Source organism: Myripristis murdjan, chromosome 14, assembly GCF_902150065.1.
Source record: "Myripristis murdjan chromosome 14, fMyrMur1.1, whole genome shotgun sequence".
In the NCBI taxonomy this organism is placed as follows: Eukaryota; Metazoa; Chordata; class Actinopteri; order Holocentriformes; family Holocentridae; genus Myripristis; species Myripristis murdjan.
In genome coordinates this window covers 17,266,411-17,285,335 of record NC_043993.1, presented here as the reverse complement: position 1 = coordinate 17,285,335, position 18,925 = coordinate 17,266,411, and the positions used below count along the sequence as shown (strand labels likewise).

Here is an 18,925-nt window from a genome sequence, read left to right as displayed (position 1 = left end):
GGCATAAATGTTCCCCAGCAGAAGTGGTATCCACTGATCTATAATAAAACCTGGACCTCTGATGATGTAATAAACAGTGAAACCACCTCCATGCAGTATTGGTACGTCCCACCCTGTTATAACAGAGGTGTTTAATCACTAAATCTATAATCTGTAGCTCTATCAGCCTTGAAGGGGTGTATATATAATGGCATATTGGAATTGGGCTGCCAGTTATTTGAATGGGTGGTCCATATAATGGTATTATCCTTATTTTGGCAGTCCATATCTCAGCCAAGGAATGAAACGCAGACATGATTCAAACGTTTCCCAGTATCCCAGAACTCACTGAGGGGATTACGTGGGTATTTGCCCTGTGACTTTATCGACTGGCCCCTGAGAAACTCTGTTAATTGGCAGATAATTGCGTCAATGGCAAATTACCATATAGGGGCCGCCCATTCAATTACAGTATATTGGAATGTGGGAGGTCCTTTCTTCCACTTTTTTAAAATCATTTGAGGACTTCCATTGCTTCACCTTACTTTACCTCAGTCTCACTGGGATACATATCTGCGTATACTGTTTAAGCCATCTGTCACATGGATACACACGAGGCTTTAGCACAATAAAGCCCATGTAATTCTCTTATGCTGAATGTATACTGACATGTGCTGTGTGTGTTTTCTGATGACTTCATGGCATTTACTCACATCAGTTCTTTAGTCCCTAAAACATCAGGACTACCTATATATCTATATCTCTATATATCTATCCATATCTATATCTATATCTGCATATAAAAAAAATATGCTTGCTGCTGCTCAATATAAAATAACAAAGGATAAGGAGTTTAGAATAGTCTTAGAACAGTATATAGCCAAACTTTATCCTAGTAATTTATCTACATCTGTAACTGATCCTTTAAACTCAAATGACAAAGACTGTGGAATAAGCACAAAATTCAAAGATTAAGTCTATATTGTTCTCATTTATGCTTACTCCAAGTTTTTTGTCAGTTGAGGTTAAACCATCCTGACTCCATTCAACCCTCAATGCTAATTTAATATTTGCCATTTGGTGTCTAGCTCTCCATTATATTGTTGTAATGTCCATTATAGCATTTAGACATGGCTCACACACACATAGAAGCTTAAACAAACTGTCTGGAGGCCTCATAACATCATTGAGAAGATTTGTCTTTGCCTGTATATTGTTAAAAGAGTCAATTCGACATTTAAGATGAATACATAACCACAAGATGATCTGACAGTGAATGATTGGGTGTCCCTGGTGGTCTTGGGCCCCGGGAGCTGTGCCCCATGTGCCCGGTCAGTAATCCTGTCCAGATAATATGGTCTTGAGTCTAAACTGCAAATAAACCATTGCAAGTACTACCTACAATACAAGTAATACATAAAAGCTACATAAAGCTAAATTGTGATGTAAAAATTACAGAAATTAGTACATACTACTTCAATAGTAAAACAAGGATACGAGGATACAAGGAAGTTTATTGGTCATTATACAACAGGTTGTATAATGAAATTAAAATGTGATTCCCTCTTGATTTATTTATTAAACATGGAGGAGTGCAGATGGTGCATTTAGTAGTCTCACAGCCTGAGGGAAGAAGCTGCTCTGTAGTCTGGTGGTACGGCAGCGGATACTTCTGTATTTTTTGCCTGACGGCAGCAGGGTGAACAGGCTGTGGCTGGGGTGGGTGTTGTCTTTTAGGATCTTTTTGGCTCTGCACAGGCACCTCACCTCCACGATATCACTGAGGCTTGGTAGATGGGTGCCAATGATGTTTTGGGCAGTTTTAATCACTCGTTGCAGAGTCTTCCTGTCCTGGGCCGTGCACATCCCATGCCAGTTTGTGATGTTTCCAGTCAGCATGCTTTCAATCACTCCTTTGTAGAAGTTCGCAAGAACTTGGCGTGGGAATTTTGCTTTCTTAAGTTTCCTTAAAAAAAAAAAGTAAATGTTAACATTTAATAGCAAATATTTAAGCAACAGTGTTATCTTTTTAAAAAATATAATAGGTGAAATCCTAAAAATGAAACCCACCTTTGAATGGTCTTATTCTTAGATATGAACATACAGGGATTTATTTTGACTTTCTCAGTGATAACTAATATGATATTAACATTTAGAGGCTTCCAGAACGTTTAAGTAACCAGCCACTGCTCATCTGCAAGAGAATATTCTAAGCACATGTAGGCCAAAGGACTGGCACAGTTTTTATTTATTTATTTATTTATTTATTTTTTGGCATGGTGGGGGCCTTACGGTTAGAGATTTGGCTTTCCAGCTGCTTCAAATCCTCGAATTAGCAGGGAAATCTGTGTGGGGAAAGTGGATGAGTAGTGCTTTGCACTCAACAGCAACTGAGAAGCTGCTCTCGAGCAAGAAGGTGCAGCTGCTTTTGAAGCTGCTCACTGCCCATCAGTATTGCTGTATTGTGCATTTTGCAGGTGTGAATGTGTAACTGTGTGAATGTGCAGTAATGCAGGGCTGAGAAAGAGCGTGCATACCCAGTGAGTGTCTTCCCTGGTTAAATAATACAGCTTTATAGCCAGAGCAGTATACAGCCTTTTATTATTATTTGTCCCCATTGATTGTTAAGCACTCAGCTTAAACTCTGCTTTAGATAACAGCAGTAATAATGAGAATAAAAAAATTCTTCTTCTTCTTCTTCTTCTTCTTCTTCTTCTTCTTCTTCTTCTTCTGCTTCTTCTTCTTCTTCTTCCTATCATTATTTTGTACATTTCAAATTTTTCATGTTGTGCTCCATGCTGTCTTACTACCAAACTACCAAATGTACCAAATCTGAATCAGGCTGAAAACTGCACACTGAACTTGAATGGGAGAATGGAAAAGTATTATTTTAATTCTTTTGTTTGTTTGTTTGTTAATCAAAATGCACGTGTAACATTTAACCTGCAACATTTTTTGACCTTAAACCACCGCAGCTCGCTATAGGAGACAGATCAGCTGGCTGGAACAGTTTGTGCACAGGAGTCATAAGTGCAATGTTTGCAGATGTGGCTCACACATATGTTCACATCTGTCTCTTCTGGAGGGGGATCATTCATGTCCTCCCACCATCGCAGTCACAGTCCAGGGGAAAATCCTGCAATGTACACTTTGCAAAACTAGGCTAGTGGCTTTTTTATTTTTATCTGCTCAGAATGATGATGAAACTGTTGGTTGTATTATCCTCACCCCTCCCTCTCCTGCCTCCAGTTTGTAGGTTACTGAAAGATTTCACCAACCGCAGATAAGAAGATTAGGGAGGAATTAATGGCATTCCTTTGTCATTATAGGAATAAATTGATATTTGGTTTTAAATCAGAGGGAGGAGACAGCGGGTAGTCGGGGCAACATGTTGTGTCGGGAGACATGAGCAGAGGGATGGCACAGTGACAAATACAGCCAAGGGGGAGGCCTGTACAGTGGAGCTAAACACTGGATATCTGGACTGATGTACACCATGTTATAGGAAATGCGAGGCTTGGATGACACAGGAGTTGCTGTGCGTGTGCGCGGCATGGCAGAATGAGCGCTGCTGGGATATGGACGTGCCGGTAGACCTCGGGGACAGCTGTGGCATTCCCTGGGTGAGAAACTGACGTAGTGGGAGGACCTTTGTGGTTCCTCTGTCTTTCCAGCCCCAGCCTAACCATGAATGTGGCCCTCCTGGCCCTAAGACTGATGTGCTTGGCCTGGCTGTGGCCTGTCACCCAGCTCAGCAGCCACCACTTCCCAAACAAGAGGAGACACAAGGCGTTATATCTTGGAGAGAACACCAAGCCAAAACATGGAGGGTGAGCCAAAGCGGGATGTCTGGCAGGGCTGTTATATTGTGTGCACCTCTGCTGCTGTTATTTACCTGTTTGACAGCTGGTAGTTACTTTTTGTCAGCTCTAAAAACAGATTGCAGCTTTAGGATGCCTTTAAATTGTGCTTGGATAGTTGGTGTTGATGCTTCCCATTAATGGCACAGTGAATTGAGGTAAAGCCAAGCGATGGGATCGTGTGTGGGATAGGAGACATCAGGAAAGCAGCTTTTGGATGCATATAGCGCAGAACAGCAATGGCAATGTACAGGCACATGGCTACAGTTCAAAGTGTGGTTATGATCCTCAGTCTGTTATTTATAATGAAAGATGAGTTCAGCATACAAGCAAAACTACTCATTTTGACACTCACATTGATAACGCATGAGAACCTGATGCATTTGTTGCCCACATTTTCACAGTGATTGTTGAATGAAATTTGGGTTTTGCACCAAATTGGAGGAAACTCATTTTAGGTGACATCAATCATCATGTGTGTATCTCTGTGAAGATAGTCTAGATTAGGCAGGCCTCTCGGTGGAAAAACTCAACTCATGAGACTTCCTGACTTCAGTAGCAACAAAGAAAGGTTTGCTGCTTCTTTATCTATAACAGTAGCACAGTATGTGTGACCCAGTTGTGAGTCTGTTTGTGAGAATCAGCACAGACCAACTGTAAGTAAACAAACTTTCATTTCCCTTGTACCCTTGCTTTTGGTTTTAATCAGACTGCTTCATTTCAAGTAATCATCACTAACTCCCAAGACCAGATGTTAGTTCTGCCTCAAGAGAGAGAGTGTGTGTATATGTGCATGTGCATGTGTGTGTGTGTGTGTGTGCTATAATTTTGAGAGAAAAAGAGACAGAGAAAGAGCTTTTTGTAAGCTGTCATATAGCTGATGGGCTGATTTGTATCTCCTCTGCTTGTCAGACGGGTGGACGTGAAGATGAAAAAGATGGACAGCACCAAGTCCATGCTAATTAAATCTGAGCAGCTGCTTCGTATCGACGACCATGATTTTGCAATGCGGCCAGGCTTCGGAGGTGAGACCACCGCCCTGATCCATTTAGCTAGAATAACAAACAAATCCATGCCTGTATGCAATTCTGTCTCATATTATCTTATATCTCTATCTGTCTATCTATCTGTACATTGTGTTCAGGTACACAGTGCAGCTCCAGGTTGAACAGGCCTTGATAATGATCTCAATTAGAAGGACAATTAAAATAACAGAACACTTACAGCATAAAAAAAGAGATGGCAGTGCTAGTTGCAGTCTTAATTTTGTATTTTTAATCTAATGGAGTTTGCACTCTTCTTCTTCTTCTTCTTCTTTTTCTTCTTTTCTGTTAACATTATTATTACTCTGAAGCATGTGCTTGCCTAGCAAATCAGTGAGCTTAATGTAGGTTACAGTGCCATATTTGGCATTACGCCACCCAAAAAAAAAAAAAAAAAAGAAAAGAAAAAAAATCCTAACTGACCCAGATTGTCTGCAACGTTAAACAGACTATGACTGCAGCCAGTAATACGGACTGTTTTTTTTTTTTTTTTTTTTTTTTTTTTTTTTGTTAATGCAATAATCTGTGTAGACTGTGTACCCAATTCTGTGGGAAAAAAATAAATCCTGAATGCTACAAGATATTTGAGAAACAGTTGTAACACTTAAGTTTTGTGATCATCACCAGACTGGTTAAAGGTTTTGTGTTTAATTTCTATATCGGATACATACACACAGGGACATTTTGGCCAATTTGTATTATAAGTGAAGGTAATGCCCCCCCCTAAACACCACAGACAGGGGCCCCCTTAACTGCTGAGACCCACATACCACTGATGAGACTGAAAGGCAAATAATGATATGTTATCCAAATCACTTAATACTACATGTTTACATGTATTAACACTGATAACACTTATGGGCACTCAGAAAAATGTTCTGTGTAAAGATTTCCTTTTTTGCAGAATAAATTATCGAGGGAATTCAAATAGCATTTTATTTTTTTATGATTTATGGTCTAACTGTGTTATACTGCACAAACCAGATTTTTTGAGGATCTCCCTATGTCTACCATTAGTGCACAATCTTACTGTCATGGCTTTATTTGTTCATTAATCGATGATAACGTATGCCTAATCATTCATTTTCATGCAGGGTTACTAAAATGACAGTGGTTCAGGTTTGAGGGGGGCCACTGTAAGATGCTGTTTAGGGCCCCAAAATGTTAAAAAAAAAAAAAAAAAAAAAAAAAAAAAAAAAGTTCTGCACATTATTTTCACCTGTTGTCTCGGCTGGGTCGAGTGAGGGTGAAGTTAATCCTGGTAAATGGGGACTTTGTGGAATGACATCACCGGTGGTGGATAAAGTAGTCATATCCTTTACTCAGACAAAGTAGGAAAACCATAAATACTCCAATCAAAGTAAACCGCCTGCATTCTAAATGTCATGTGAGTCATGGTTTAGCAGCAAAATGGATTTAAATATCAAAGGTAAAAGTACTCATTCTGAAGCGTGATGCCTTTCAGAGTTAAATTAGTGATGTTTTAACCTGTAAGATATATTTTAATGTTGTATGTTGAACTATTCCATACATTGATCGGTAATTTTTATGTTAATGATGCATCACATTTTACAAGCTTATCATGTACATATGTACAAGGTATTGTGAAAACTGACTAGTATCTACAGCCATCAAATACATGCAATGGAATCAAAAGTAGCTACAGTGTTTTCCCATTTAAATGTAGTGGAGTAAAAGTATAAAGTCTCACAAAATGCAAACCGTCTAGTGCCAGCAGCTCAAAATTGCCTGTAAGTACAGTGTTTGTTTCTGAGCTGTAGTAAATCTACAGGCCATAGTTGCCCAGTTTTATCAAGTTGAATTTCTTTTCGATTCATTAACAAGAAAAAAAAAAAAAACTTTCAAGACGTAATAGTATCATAGAGTTATGTCGATTTACAGTAAAACTGTGCAAATAAAACTGGACAATTTCCATTTCACTGCCTCAGGAAGCTAGCCACTAATTATTGTTATTATTTATTTATTACTTTTTAATTATTAAGTTTATGGACTCTTTATGGATATTTTCTTGACTAAAAACTCGTATAGCGTTGAATACAAGTAAATTCATATTTTTTCATGGTTTGTTTTAGAGTAGACTAGAGTTTAGTTAATTTATCAGTTTTTTTGTCAAGAAATTCAGATATTCTGGCACAGCGCTGACAAGGTGCAGGAAAGGAAAGTGCAGGAAAACTGATGAAGACCACTGATGAAGTGGAGACCACGTGCTAAATTGCATCAATTTTAGGAATAAATTGCCCTCCCTGTGAGTGTGACTGGATTCTTTTGATTCTTAGATTTTTTGCAGAAAAACAAAAGTTGGTTCTTGATTTGACTAATTCTGACTGACTGATTGAACTGTGTGATTGTGGTCAATTGACTCCTTTGATTCTTAAGTACAAAATTGAGACTTTTATAGTCAACAACACTCAGCACTGTCTCGTCTTGCCCCAACATGCCTCAGTGGCCCATAAAACATCCAAGAAACATTTCCAGGATGCTTCTAAAATACTTACAAGAAATAACTTCATAGTGAGAGCTATTTCACATGAGCAAGTCTCAAAACATAACAATAATGATCTCAGTATATAATCTCTACTTGATATTCACACACCATAAAAACTCACAAATAACTCATGAAAAGCACAAACCAGCCTTTTGTCTTATCTTGGCTTTTGGCTCAATCTTTCAATCTTTCAGATCAACAATGCAAACTTTCTCATTTAAAGTTTTTCCTTGAGCTTATCTGCTCATTTTAGACTGACTCAGTTTGTTTCACTGCATTCAGTTCCATACCATCAGACCAGCCAAAATGAAGCAATGGTCTGATCCACTTCACAGCTGATTTGCTAACATGCAAACTGACTGTCTGATTTGCTTATATGAGCTAAATGTGGATGGTATTGTGAGTGTCCAGCAAACAACCAAGAAATTTAGTGAATGACTGTTAATTCCTGTGCAGGCATTGAATTGAATGTCTGACAATCCAGTTAATTTGACACTGCGCCTCTGTCACATTTGTGAATTGAACTGAGTCACTCATTTGAATGATTGCTTTAAAAATAGAACACATTATTTGTCAGATAACCGTCACGACTTTTCTATTTGTGGCATGAAACATAATAACCCAACCGGCTAGCGTCAGCGAGCTTAAAAAGACAGTAAATCACACGCTCTCAAAAACAGATGAAATGGCGCACTACTTGTCTCAGGCCTTGTTCAGGCTGCAGGCAAATCAAATTTGTTACTCATATCAGATCTTTAAGACAGACTGGTTTCTCTGTTACTTGCAAGTAATCAGACTAGATTGGGGAAAATTGCATTTTGTGCATTTTGTTGCTGTCCAGACTTTCTAAACATCGAGCTAGATATGCTAAAAATGGATTTGGGCTGGCAGTCTGAAAAGTTATGCACATAGATTTATTTCCTGTGTTTTCTTGCGCTGGTAATAGCACTAACTGGACAGGACAAATTTATACTGCCACTAGGGGAAATGACACAAGCATGATACTCACACCATGCTAGTGTGTGTCAGTCTCTCAGCAGTTAACGTTGTTGTCTCAGCAACAAACCCCGGGATGAATGGCTTGTCCTTTTTCTGTTTAATTTACATATTTTCTGTGTTTGCATGAGTGTCCTTAGGGTGCTATCTGAATGTAGGCCACTGTCTCAGTGTCTGTGTACATTTCCCGAGGGTGCTTCAGGCTCCTACCGCATTCCTAGCACCTGCAGGTCAGGAAGTTTAGAGACTTTAAATTACTCATGGAGTAATGAGTGACAGTTTGTCTGAGTTACAGTTTTTTTCAATTGCTTTACCTCCTCTGTCAACTCAGAAACCATGGTATCAAAACAATAAACACATAGGCCTAATGAGAGGCACACTGCCCAAAATAACACATTTTGTTTGCAAAAGGCTCTTACCATGGCAATACATTTCAAACATGCAGCAAAAGCACATTTTGTCACCGCCCAATACAACTTGCAGTCAAGCGAGTTAATCCAGCCACTCACTCACTTCATACTCAACACCAAAATGCAACACACCCTTTTCAGTCTGAGCAGGTTCAACCTTACTTTTTCCTGTGTGTATTGCAGTCGCATTTTTTTTTTTTGACAATTTACACAGTTACATATTGTAAATCAAGTAACAAAAACCAATATTTCCCTCAAACAACTCAACTTATGCCCAAATGAGTAGATTCCTTCAATCAGCTTTACTGTACTGTAACACAGCTGACAGCAGAATACAAAATACAGCTATCAGTTTGAACAAGGTTTACAAGTGAAATACTGTAATTCACATGCAGTATTACAAAGAAAAACTCAAAGGAGTTGAAAAAAAAAAATACAGAATACAATTTATAGGCCCCTTTTTTGTAGGTGCATACTGATTGATTGGTGAATGATGATTTGTGGAAAGGGTAGTGATGCAGGTGCACTAGTGATTTCCCAGTGATGCAAGTAATTTCTATCAGCTGTGAGCAGATGTTTTGCTTTTGACTACCATACTGAAGTCAATGGAGTCAGGGCCATGTAAATGACACATGTTAGAAATGTTGTGCAAAAGAGCGTGAAAAAATTTCATTATATACTGGAAAAAGTGATTGAAAAAAAAAACTGTAACACTGTGACTGACTGGGGACTCATCTGGGATGTTTAACTGCCTTATTCCCAGTGCATGATGAAAGGCTCCAGCCCTCAGTGACTCCGAATAAGCAAACCAAATACAGTGAGTGAATAAATATCTGAATTGCTCACAGAAATAGCACAAGGAAGAGTTAATTGATGCTGTGTGAAGGTAAATACCTGTTATTAGCTCTGCCAGCAGAGTCAGATGGGGGTTATGTTTTCACCAAGTTCTGCCTATGTGTTTGTTTGTGTGTTTGTCTGTTAGCAGAGGATCTCAAAAAGTTATGAGTGGATTTTCATGAGACTTTGTGGAAAGGTTAGTCATGGGCCAACAAGGAGCTGATTAACTTTTCATGCCAACTGGCTGAAATGGAGCGTGACAGTGAGTGTGGTCTATCACGAAAAGGTGCATTTTTACTCCAGCATCATGAAACTTGAGAAGAGTTGAGGGAGAGCTGATTCATGTTTTGCACAGACTGGCAGGGTGTGGCAGCAGGCATGGCTTCTCATCAAACGGCATGTAATTTTCAAACAGATTCAAATAGTGTTGTGAAACTTTGTGGACAGGTTGGTCATGAAGTGCTGCCTTAGTCCTTGTGCATACACCATCTGACACTACTGGTCTAGAAGCAGGGCTGGGAATCACAGAGTAGCTCACGATACAATATCCAATACATTTTCCACGATTAACAGCGCTATCATGATACCGGCCAACAGGCTAACAGAAATACTACTTTACTTTGGTCAAATGTGAATCTTGGCATCTTGAAAATCACACTTCACCGAGTGCCATAGTCTAAATTACATTTTCAACCAGTTTAAAAAGCAATATTTAAGTATACCTAATAATTATGAATACCCAATTATGTATAATTATATATTTCAGTGTAAGTGCCTCATTTCCACATCATGTGCAATAGTTTCAGATGGTTCAGTCTTCTCCTTGACAAAACTATCTTGTAATCAGTTTCTATGAATGCTGCCTTTAATGATGAAAATCTAAATACACAAATGGGCTGGGGAAGGTTTTGAGAACCAAAATGTCACATTACACCCTGTTTTCTCACCACTTTACTGTTTTAAGGTACATTTTTATACAAATACTCAATGCCAAGGAACATTTCTTGAAATTTGGACTGCATTTCATAAATGCTGTGAAATCAGGTTTGCATCTGCTGCCCTGTAGTCTCTGTGTGCAATAATCTTTGTTTACTGACACTATCACAATAAGATTCATGGTGCTTGGTCATTCTTTATGCTGTACCCTAATGTGAGCATTCACGTAAATGATGGTGAATTAATGTAGAATATTACATGCTCGCATAAAGTACTTTAGCTGAAGGTTTAATTTGCAGTGTAGCCTTTTACCTGCTCAATGATTGCTTTTTAACTTTTTTTGAGTAATAGAGGCAATTTATGACTTTTTTTTTTTTGATCAATGATTATGTTTGCTCAGAAAATTAAAAAAAAAAGGGGTGCTATTTTAAGATGTATGTCTCTAGTAAGACAGAAAAACAATGCTGCAGTGTCTTCAGTGGCATCTCATTGAGGGTTTTGGGCTGAGGAGTGAGCATGAGAGGAAGAGGATGTGAAACCGGTTAAGAAAAAAATATAAGCGCTGTTTTTTCAAGGGGTTGTGTGTGACACATCATATTGCAGTTGTATGTATGTGAAAAAAAAATCATCATATATTTTGTCACAAGACAATATCAACACAACACTGAGCTGCTGCATGCTAAAAGTCCAGATGAAATGGTATTTTGAAAGTATAACTTCTGTATGGAGTCATGATTCTGAATGAAACAGGACAGACAGGTGGGATGCAATGTTGGGAGGAATTTGAATTTGATTTTTGCAAAGCTGGTGTAAATCTTAGCTCTGTGTCGCTAAATTGCTGATTGACGGGTGGATGTCATGATACTACGTAAGCATGCATCATATTTTGTTTTGCAGGAAGAAAAAAAAATGATTGTATTTTGATATAAGAATACAAACAAATTATTGTTTTTTTTGTTTTTTGTTTTTTTTGGGACATAAATCGTTAAACAGATACACAATATGACCAGGGATGTGACATAAAAAGGATAAAAAGACATTTTTCATTTCATCTGGACTTTAAGAGCCAGCACGACACGTGGAGTCTTCTGACACGCTGTGCCGTCAGAATCCTTGTCGCTTCTGTTTTCTTTGAGACATGATGTTTGCCTTGTCTTCCACTTGTAGCTCAGCGCTGGGATTTGCAAATATTCTAATCTTTGGCAGATGAGAAGCGGGATGATTCATGTAGGATGAGATTGCACTGTAGCTCAACCCTGATCCTTTGTGATGTTTGACCTTTTGCAGGTTCAGCTATTCCTGTTGGCATAGACGTCCAGGTGGAGAGCATTGACAGTATATCTGAAGTGAACATGGTATGTGCCAGTCAGATTCTTGTAATACACCAACATAGAGTGACTCCTTTTCTCCATTGGGCTTGAACACTTTTTTTTCCCCCCGTAGGATTTCACCATGACCTTGTACTTGAGGCACTACTGGCAGGACGATCGGCTGGCCTTCCCCTCCAGCAGCAACAAGAGTCGCACCTTCGACGCCCGTCTGGTGAAGAAGATTTGGGTTCCTGACGTGTTCTTCGTCCACTCAAAGCGCTCTTTCATCCATGACACAACCATGGAGAACATCATGCTGAGGGTTTATCCTGATGGGAATATCCTCTATAGTGTCAGGTAACAAAAGAATATTTTCTTTATCAACCACAGAAACATCAAATAAATAGGAACCATTATCCTTATGCACACACAAGTCAACAGTAAATGTATATTTGGTGATGGCAGACAGAAAACTTCTAAAATATCCTGCAAAATGATCCCTTGAAAAACTGTTTCTGATGCTGGATAATGATTTATTCTCTGTAAAGGTTTTTTTAACTGTAAGCTGTATTTTAGGATCACTGTGACTGCTCTTTGTTCAATGGACTTCAGTAGTTTCCCACTGGACACACAGAATTGTTCTCTGGAGCTGGAGAGCTGTGAGTATCACGCATCAGTCGGTATCAGCGCTGTCTGTGTTGAACGCTGTGGAAGATATCCAATGCAGTTTTCCTCAGCAGTGACGTGGATTTGTTTGCATTCAAATTAATACCCAATTGCAGCCAGAATATATTTCTTACCTTATGTCATCTGAAGCGTAGATCAAGCATACATCAAGTGTAAATGTGTTCATGCAGTACACAGTAGAATAACAAATTAGTGGAAGCCCTATTTAAAATGAATAATTAATAACAATTAAGAAAACTTTTGGTATGCTTGCTTAAAAAAAAAAAAAAAAGAAAAAACACATTGATACCATGTTTTGCCTCTTTGTGATTTGATGAACTGAGCATAAGATAGCGCTGAGCACCACTGGATATCTTTCCGCATTGCTTTCCTGCTATACTGATGGCACTGCACCACACACTCTGCAGTTCACCATGCACTAACTTAGAAACACACCAAACCACTAACCCTCAGCGTCCTCTTTGTACATAGAGTAAATAACTGGTAATCCTTCATCAGGTCAGTGTCTGTCCATTATACATGTCTGTCTTTCTGATGCAGGATTTACCAGGGATTAATATTTTTTTTTCATTCTGTTCCGCCGGTAACACTTGAAGTTGGTCATATTTTATCGTACACTGACTAATTTTAGAGTCAGGATTGCCTTCTGTGCAGACCGTGGGGTTAGTTTGGGCTGTCTGTCCTGAATCACAGGTCCCGAGCCAGCCTGAGATAGTAGAAACAGATATACACTCTCTCTCTCTCTCTCTCTCTCTCTCTCTCTCTCTCTCTCTCTCTCTCTCTCTCTCTCACTCCCTCTCTCTCTCTCTCTGTCACACACACACACACACACACGCATGCATGGATCCAGATCTTAGAGGAGAGTTGGGAGTCCCATTTGTGAACACTCTCTCCTCTCCTCTGAGGAAAGCATCCATGACCCTTCTAAGAGAGGCAACATGTGAAGTTATCAACCCTGCATCCCCGACCTAAACCCCCCTCCCACCCCCTCACCCCCTTCTCTCCTCTCTTGAAGATGCATACAATGAGAACGACCTCATGCTCTACTGGAAGAATGGGAACGATTCATTAAGGACTGACGAGATCGTGCTCTCTCAGTTTTTTATTGAAGAATTCCACCCTTCCTATGGGCTTGCCTTCTACAGCAGCACTGGTATGTGAGGTTCACCTGCTGTCACTGATGTTTTGGGGGCCCTCTGAGTTGTCCCCCAGGTTTGGGAAACAACCACAGAGCCCCTGAAGTTATCTCAATACATACTGTGTGGCACAATAAAACAATACTGCTCTTCAAAAAGGGAAATGTTTGAAGTTATTCTAGTTAAATGTTATGTTTCCTTTATCTGCAGACCTGACTTGACCCATGACAAGTGAATGTCAAACAGTGTAGTTCCAATATAAGCCACTAATCAACATAAAAATATACTCCAAAAGAGTTAAGAGTAAACGATAAATTATTTTTTACATGGCTGAGGAGGTCCTTCATCCTCACAAACAAACGTGATGAGAGTGATGTTCACACTTCTATTGTTCTAGTAAAAATGTAGACCTACCACGCTTTTGGGAGCCCGACTAGGCCAGAGTACAGAATATATCTGCACATCTGCCTATCTTTTGGTCTAATAAATTAAACCAAAAATTAAACCCTAATTAGAATAACTGGCTTGGAAAATGAGTGAAAGGATGAATGAATGATTGAAACGATTTATTTAATGCAATTATATAATGTTCATAGGTCTAAACACTCTGAACTTTCCCTTTAAATATTTTCTTTTATCAGACTCTATTTCGTTAATATTGTGCTGTGTTTGGGTGAAACAATATGCCAGATTTTGTATCACTTTATTTACAGTGCTGAAATGCAAACACTGCTATTGTGTTTTTTTCTGTGTTATGTAATGGATGTATATTAATGTAAGCCGTTTAGCGATGCATGTCTGTTAAGCCCACCCTCTGAAACCCCCACTCATATTTTCAGTCTGAGAGGAGCGAGGGACAGACAGAAAGGGGGACGGGGATATTTTCCTCTCATTACATCAGAATGGAATAATCCTCAATCTAAGAGATTGTTGTCTTCCACTAAAGTCTGTTTTCTTCCATTCATTATATTATGTTTCCCCCCACCATGTCTACCACTGTGTACGCGTCCTGTCTCTTCATCTTTTTTTCAGGCTGGTATAATCGGCTCTACATAAACTTCATTCTCAGGAGGCACATCTTCTTCTTCATGCTCCAGACGTATTTTCCTACCATGCTGATGGTGATGCTGTCCTGGGTGTCCTTCTGGATAGACAGGAGGGCCGTGCCTGCCCGTGTTTCTCTGGGTATGTGCTCCAGATTACATTTCCCAAGGCCCAAAGCAGATGAACAGTTTGAAGACTATCTGAGAACTGTAATATAAAGGATACAGTGTTTACAGTGGATATAGTGTCTGGGTATTTGCTACCATACACTAAGGGTGTTTTCCCGGTTTGACCATCTTTAGTGCTATCAGTGAGTGCTGTGGTCACGGTGTGGCTAGCTGATCTACCTTCTGAAATTCACACGGGCAAGATGAAGAATTTTTTTATTATTATTATTATTGTTTCTAAGAGAGTAAAAGCAAAGCCAATCTGAAGGGGAGATATTCCACCTACAAGAATATCTGAATCCATCACTGGGTGGTGGGGTTATATAGAGTTATATTTTATTGTGAATTGGATGCAGTTCATAGGGGGTTGTTAAGACAATGTACATTTTTTTTTTTTTTAAATGGAACCATTTAGGAAAAAAATTCTTATCTCTCTGGTTATGCAACCGACCACACGGCCTCAGTGCCAGTGGAAATCTTTTGAATGTGCCATAATTTTACAACCATGTGCAAGCTTGTAGTTAGCCTTGATTATAAACCCAGTCATAATAACTGACCCATATATTGGCAAATTATGAATATTAACTGATATCAAATTCAAGCAATAATGGTACTGGTCCAGTATTATTTTACCGCATAAATTTGGCTTATGGTGAACCTGACATTTGTGTGGCTTTGTGTGTCATTTAGTACATCTGTCAAAATAGCAAAAAGGTGCTGCTTTTGTACAATGAGGCTTACAAAAATTCATAGCAGTATTGTCATTGTCTGTTTATGGGTGGAAAGACCTCGGACATCACTATCAGCCTTGAAAAACATCATCATTATTCCATCTTTACAAGCAATAATCCAATTATTCATAAATATTTGAAATCAATTGTAATGAGCATTTTAGAGCATTTTACTTTGTTCAGCTAATGCTCAGCACTGCCCTCTGATGCCCAGAAGACAGTATTGCATTTTTTTCTTTCACCTCCAGTGGCCGTGGTTCACTTTTCTCTCCGTAGACTTTGGTCCTTACAATGAGATAGACATGTTGCCTTTTCCAGCACACTAAACAAAAAATAAACAAAGACTATCTAGTCAACCAAACTTGTTTTATTAGTCTTATTGTTTTTTTTTTCTCTCTTTCATCAGGCCTTTCACACTTTGAGTAAACTTTTTTGTTTTTCTGTCACATCCTTATGTATTGGGTGGGTGGTGTTAGTGAGGTAATATGTTGTGTCATGCTGCTTCTCTCTGTGTCCAGGCATCACCACAGTCCTGACAATGTCCACCATCATCACTGGTGTCTCAGCCTCTATGCCGCAGGTGTCTTATGTCAAAGCCGTAGACATCTACCTGTGGGCTAGCTTCCTCTTTGTCTTCTTGTCTGTGATTGAGTACGCTGCCGTCAACTATTTCACCACCGTGGAGGAGATGAAGAAGCTCAAGGGGGCAAAGGTCATTCACTCTTGATTGTATCTCACCCTCTAATATCTGTGTAACCCTCTGAAACCTAAACATGTCACTGGCAAAAGTTCCTTTATGTCTTGTATAAAGTATTTAAAAGTCAAAACTTTTGCCTATGAAAGCATTTTTTCAAGTGCACAGTCAGCATCAGTGGCTGTCATTTAGGCATCAGAGGGTTAAAACTCTCTCAGGTCACATGATATGTCAGACATACCATGTTTGTGTCCTACCTGCAGCTAAATGAATTCCCAATCCAACATCTCTTCTCTCTGTTGCTTCAGGTCCCTGCTTCCTTCAGTGCCACCCAGGCTATGGCCTATGATGGGTGTTTCCACGACAACGACATTGACCTGGCCTCTTTTCCAGAGGTCAGCAGCACGCCCAACACAGAGGGGGCCATCCCGTCCAGGAACTCCACTGTTGACTCCCCACCCACGGAGGGCACCCGGCTGCGTCGCAAGCACCCGCTGAAGCAAAACCTCAGCTTCATCATGAGCAACAGCTACATGATCGACTCCTACTCCAGAGTCATATTTCCCATGGCGTACCTGATTTTCAACATCATTTACTGGAGCTTGTATGCGTAGAGCATACATGCAACTCTTTGCTGTGCAGCGGAATATACTTTTTTCTTGGCTGTGCAGAAAAACATCAAACAGGCTGCAATAACGCACTCATGTTCTCTACCAAATCTGCTGACCTATCGAATATGACCTTAACTTGTGCACACTGCCCATCACTGTGCACTGATATCTTGCATCTTCCTGACATCGTCGGTCAAGAAGACCACGGCTGTAACTTGGAGAAAGTCTAGGTTCAAATGTTGCAGCGTAATCCTACCTAAATGCATTGCACTGGCTATTATTTTGTGTGTGTTTGTGTGTGTTCCAGGCTGTGTGTGTGTTTTATAACAGACAAAACAGAGTCTTAACCAAAATATATGTACATTTCTAGATTATTATTTTATGGATAGATTAGATACATAGTAACTAATTGTATAATTATTGCAAAAACCTGTTGAAAAATAAACATAAACTGTTAAAAGAGTGTATCAAGCCGGTCATTATCCACTTCTAAAGCATCACAAAGTGCAAACAGAAGTATTTCATGTAACACTTTGACCTGATAATCCAATTTGATACTCAATTTACTGTATTAGGATACATCACCAAAGTCTGTTGAGCTTCGGATTGCACAAAAAGAAAGAGTGCTGGAATGTCCTCAGGTAAAACTATTGTTACTTTGCTGATATTTTACTTTAAGAGAAATAAAAGTACCGCTTTAAAAATATGCTCAAGTAAAAGTAAAATGTAGCTAATTTTAACAGTAACAATTACTGCATTACTTTCTGGAAAAAAAAGAGTATGGGTGGATGTGATCTTTCCCATGCAATTCTGAAAGACAAAAGTAAAGAGATCAACCTCAGTCCTTCTAACTGGAAAATTTACAATAAAGTAAAGCCAGCTTACTTTTCTCTCCTTTGCTGAAGGACAATTCACTGCAAAGTGCTTCATTATTTGTTGTTTATCTGTTATTTATGGATAGCAAAAAAAAAAAAAAAAAAAAAAAAAAAAAACCTCAGTGCCTCCGAAAGTGCATGTACATTATGACTTGTCCCACATGACGATGAAGGGATTTGAACTGGCAACATCACAGTCAGACCTCCAGGGTCCTGTCATCCAGACTCCATGATGTTGCAACAAAATTCCACTTGGAGGTGCAAGCGTTCACATAACACCAACACACCCCGCTGAGCCCTCTTGAGCACCCCACACCCCCACCCTATCCACATGCTACAGCGTATTCTCTACCTCCCTCTAGTGTCCAAATACACAACTTGCACCTTTTCCTCACAACCTAGGAGCGTGGATTCTGACATCTGATTGACTGCAATTTGATTTTACTGATGACTTTCTCACATATGTCCACATTTTACATTAGGTGTGGCCACTTGATAATAATTTTAGGAGGGCATTCATTCAAAATATCACAAAAAATAACTGAGGCTTGCACCCAGAGTGTGCATACAGTATATTTTTTGATTCGAGCTAAAACATGCTTACTTTTATACTTTCACCTGTGTTAGATGTTTTATTACCATTTTTAAAATTCTTTAATGCCAACACAGTTGATCTACTCATCATGAAATTCTTTGTATTGCCTCATAAAGATGCACTGAAATGTAAAATTATCTAATTTCCCAGTGTGTGTTTGTGTTTCTTCAACACTGCAGCTGCAGTTAACACTGTAATGCATTGTTAGGCAGCTTGCTGCGTTAAATAGGGGTTAAAAAAAAAAATACAATGAGTCAAGTAAAAAAGTAGGCAGACCAGGTGAGAGCAAGGCAGGTGCATAACATGACAGGTATGATGCCTGAGCTCTGACGCAACAGGAGACATGCCATAACTCTTTCAGCATGGTTGTGTTGCCGTGGAGACACCCATTTACAGTCGCCTCTGTCATTCACAGCCTTGGGCACACCCTTAACGTCACACCAGACACCCTCTTGACTCACACCATGCGTATAAGTTTAGAAGGATGTATAACAGTTATTAAGGCATT

At 39.3% G+C, this 18,925-nt stretch overlaps 1 protein-coding gene across 3 annotated transcripts; it reads left to right on the top strand.

Annotated features, from left to right (window-relative positions):
• Positions 1–3,383: 3,383 nt before the first annotated feature.
• Positions 3,384–17,412, top strand: gabrr3a (gamma-aminobutyric acid type A receptor subunit rho3a). Of its 3 annotated transcripts, XM_030069342.1 has the most exons (9): positions 3,667–3,809; positions 4,752–4,864; positions 11,855–11,922; positions 12,011–12,234; positions 12,454–12,536; positions 13,580–13,717; positions 14,733–14,885; positions 16,161–16,354; positions 16,645–17,412. In XM_030069342.1, exons 1-9 carry the CDS (start codon positions 3,667–3,669, stop codon positions 16,948–16,950), a joined length of 1,422 nt encoding a protein of 473 aa, XP_029925202.1. In that variant the 3' UTR covers positions 16,951–17,412. The 3 variants fall into 3 exon arrangements, with proteins under 3 accessions (XP_029925203.1, XP_029925202.1, XP_029925204.1); XM_030069343.1 differs by lacking the exon at positions 13,580–13,717 and having other exon boundaries at positions 3,384–3,809; XM_030069344.1 differs by lacking the exons at positions 3,667–3,809; positions 4,752–4,864 and adding an exon at positions 9,531–9,611.
• Positions 17,413–18,925: the final 1,513 nt, after the last annotated feature.

What these genes read in the sequence shown, in the direction of transcription:
- gabrr3a (XM_030069342.1), top strand. Translation starts at nt 3,667, where the DNA reads ATGAATGTGGCCCTCCTGGCCCTAAGACTGATGTGCTTGGCCTGGCTG. An exon ending in TTCTCTGGAGCTGGAGAGCT is followed by an intron (nt 12,537 to 13,579) that starts GTGAGTATCACG and finishes CCTCTCTTGAAG; the next exon opens with ATGCATACAATGAGAACGAC. An exon ending in GCCTGCCCGTGTTTCTCTGG is followed by an intron (nt 14,886 to 16,160) that starts GTATGTGCTCCA and finishes CTCTGTGTCCAG; the next exon opens with GCATCACCACAGTCCTGACA.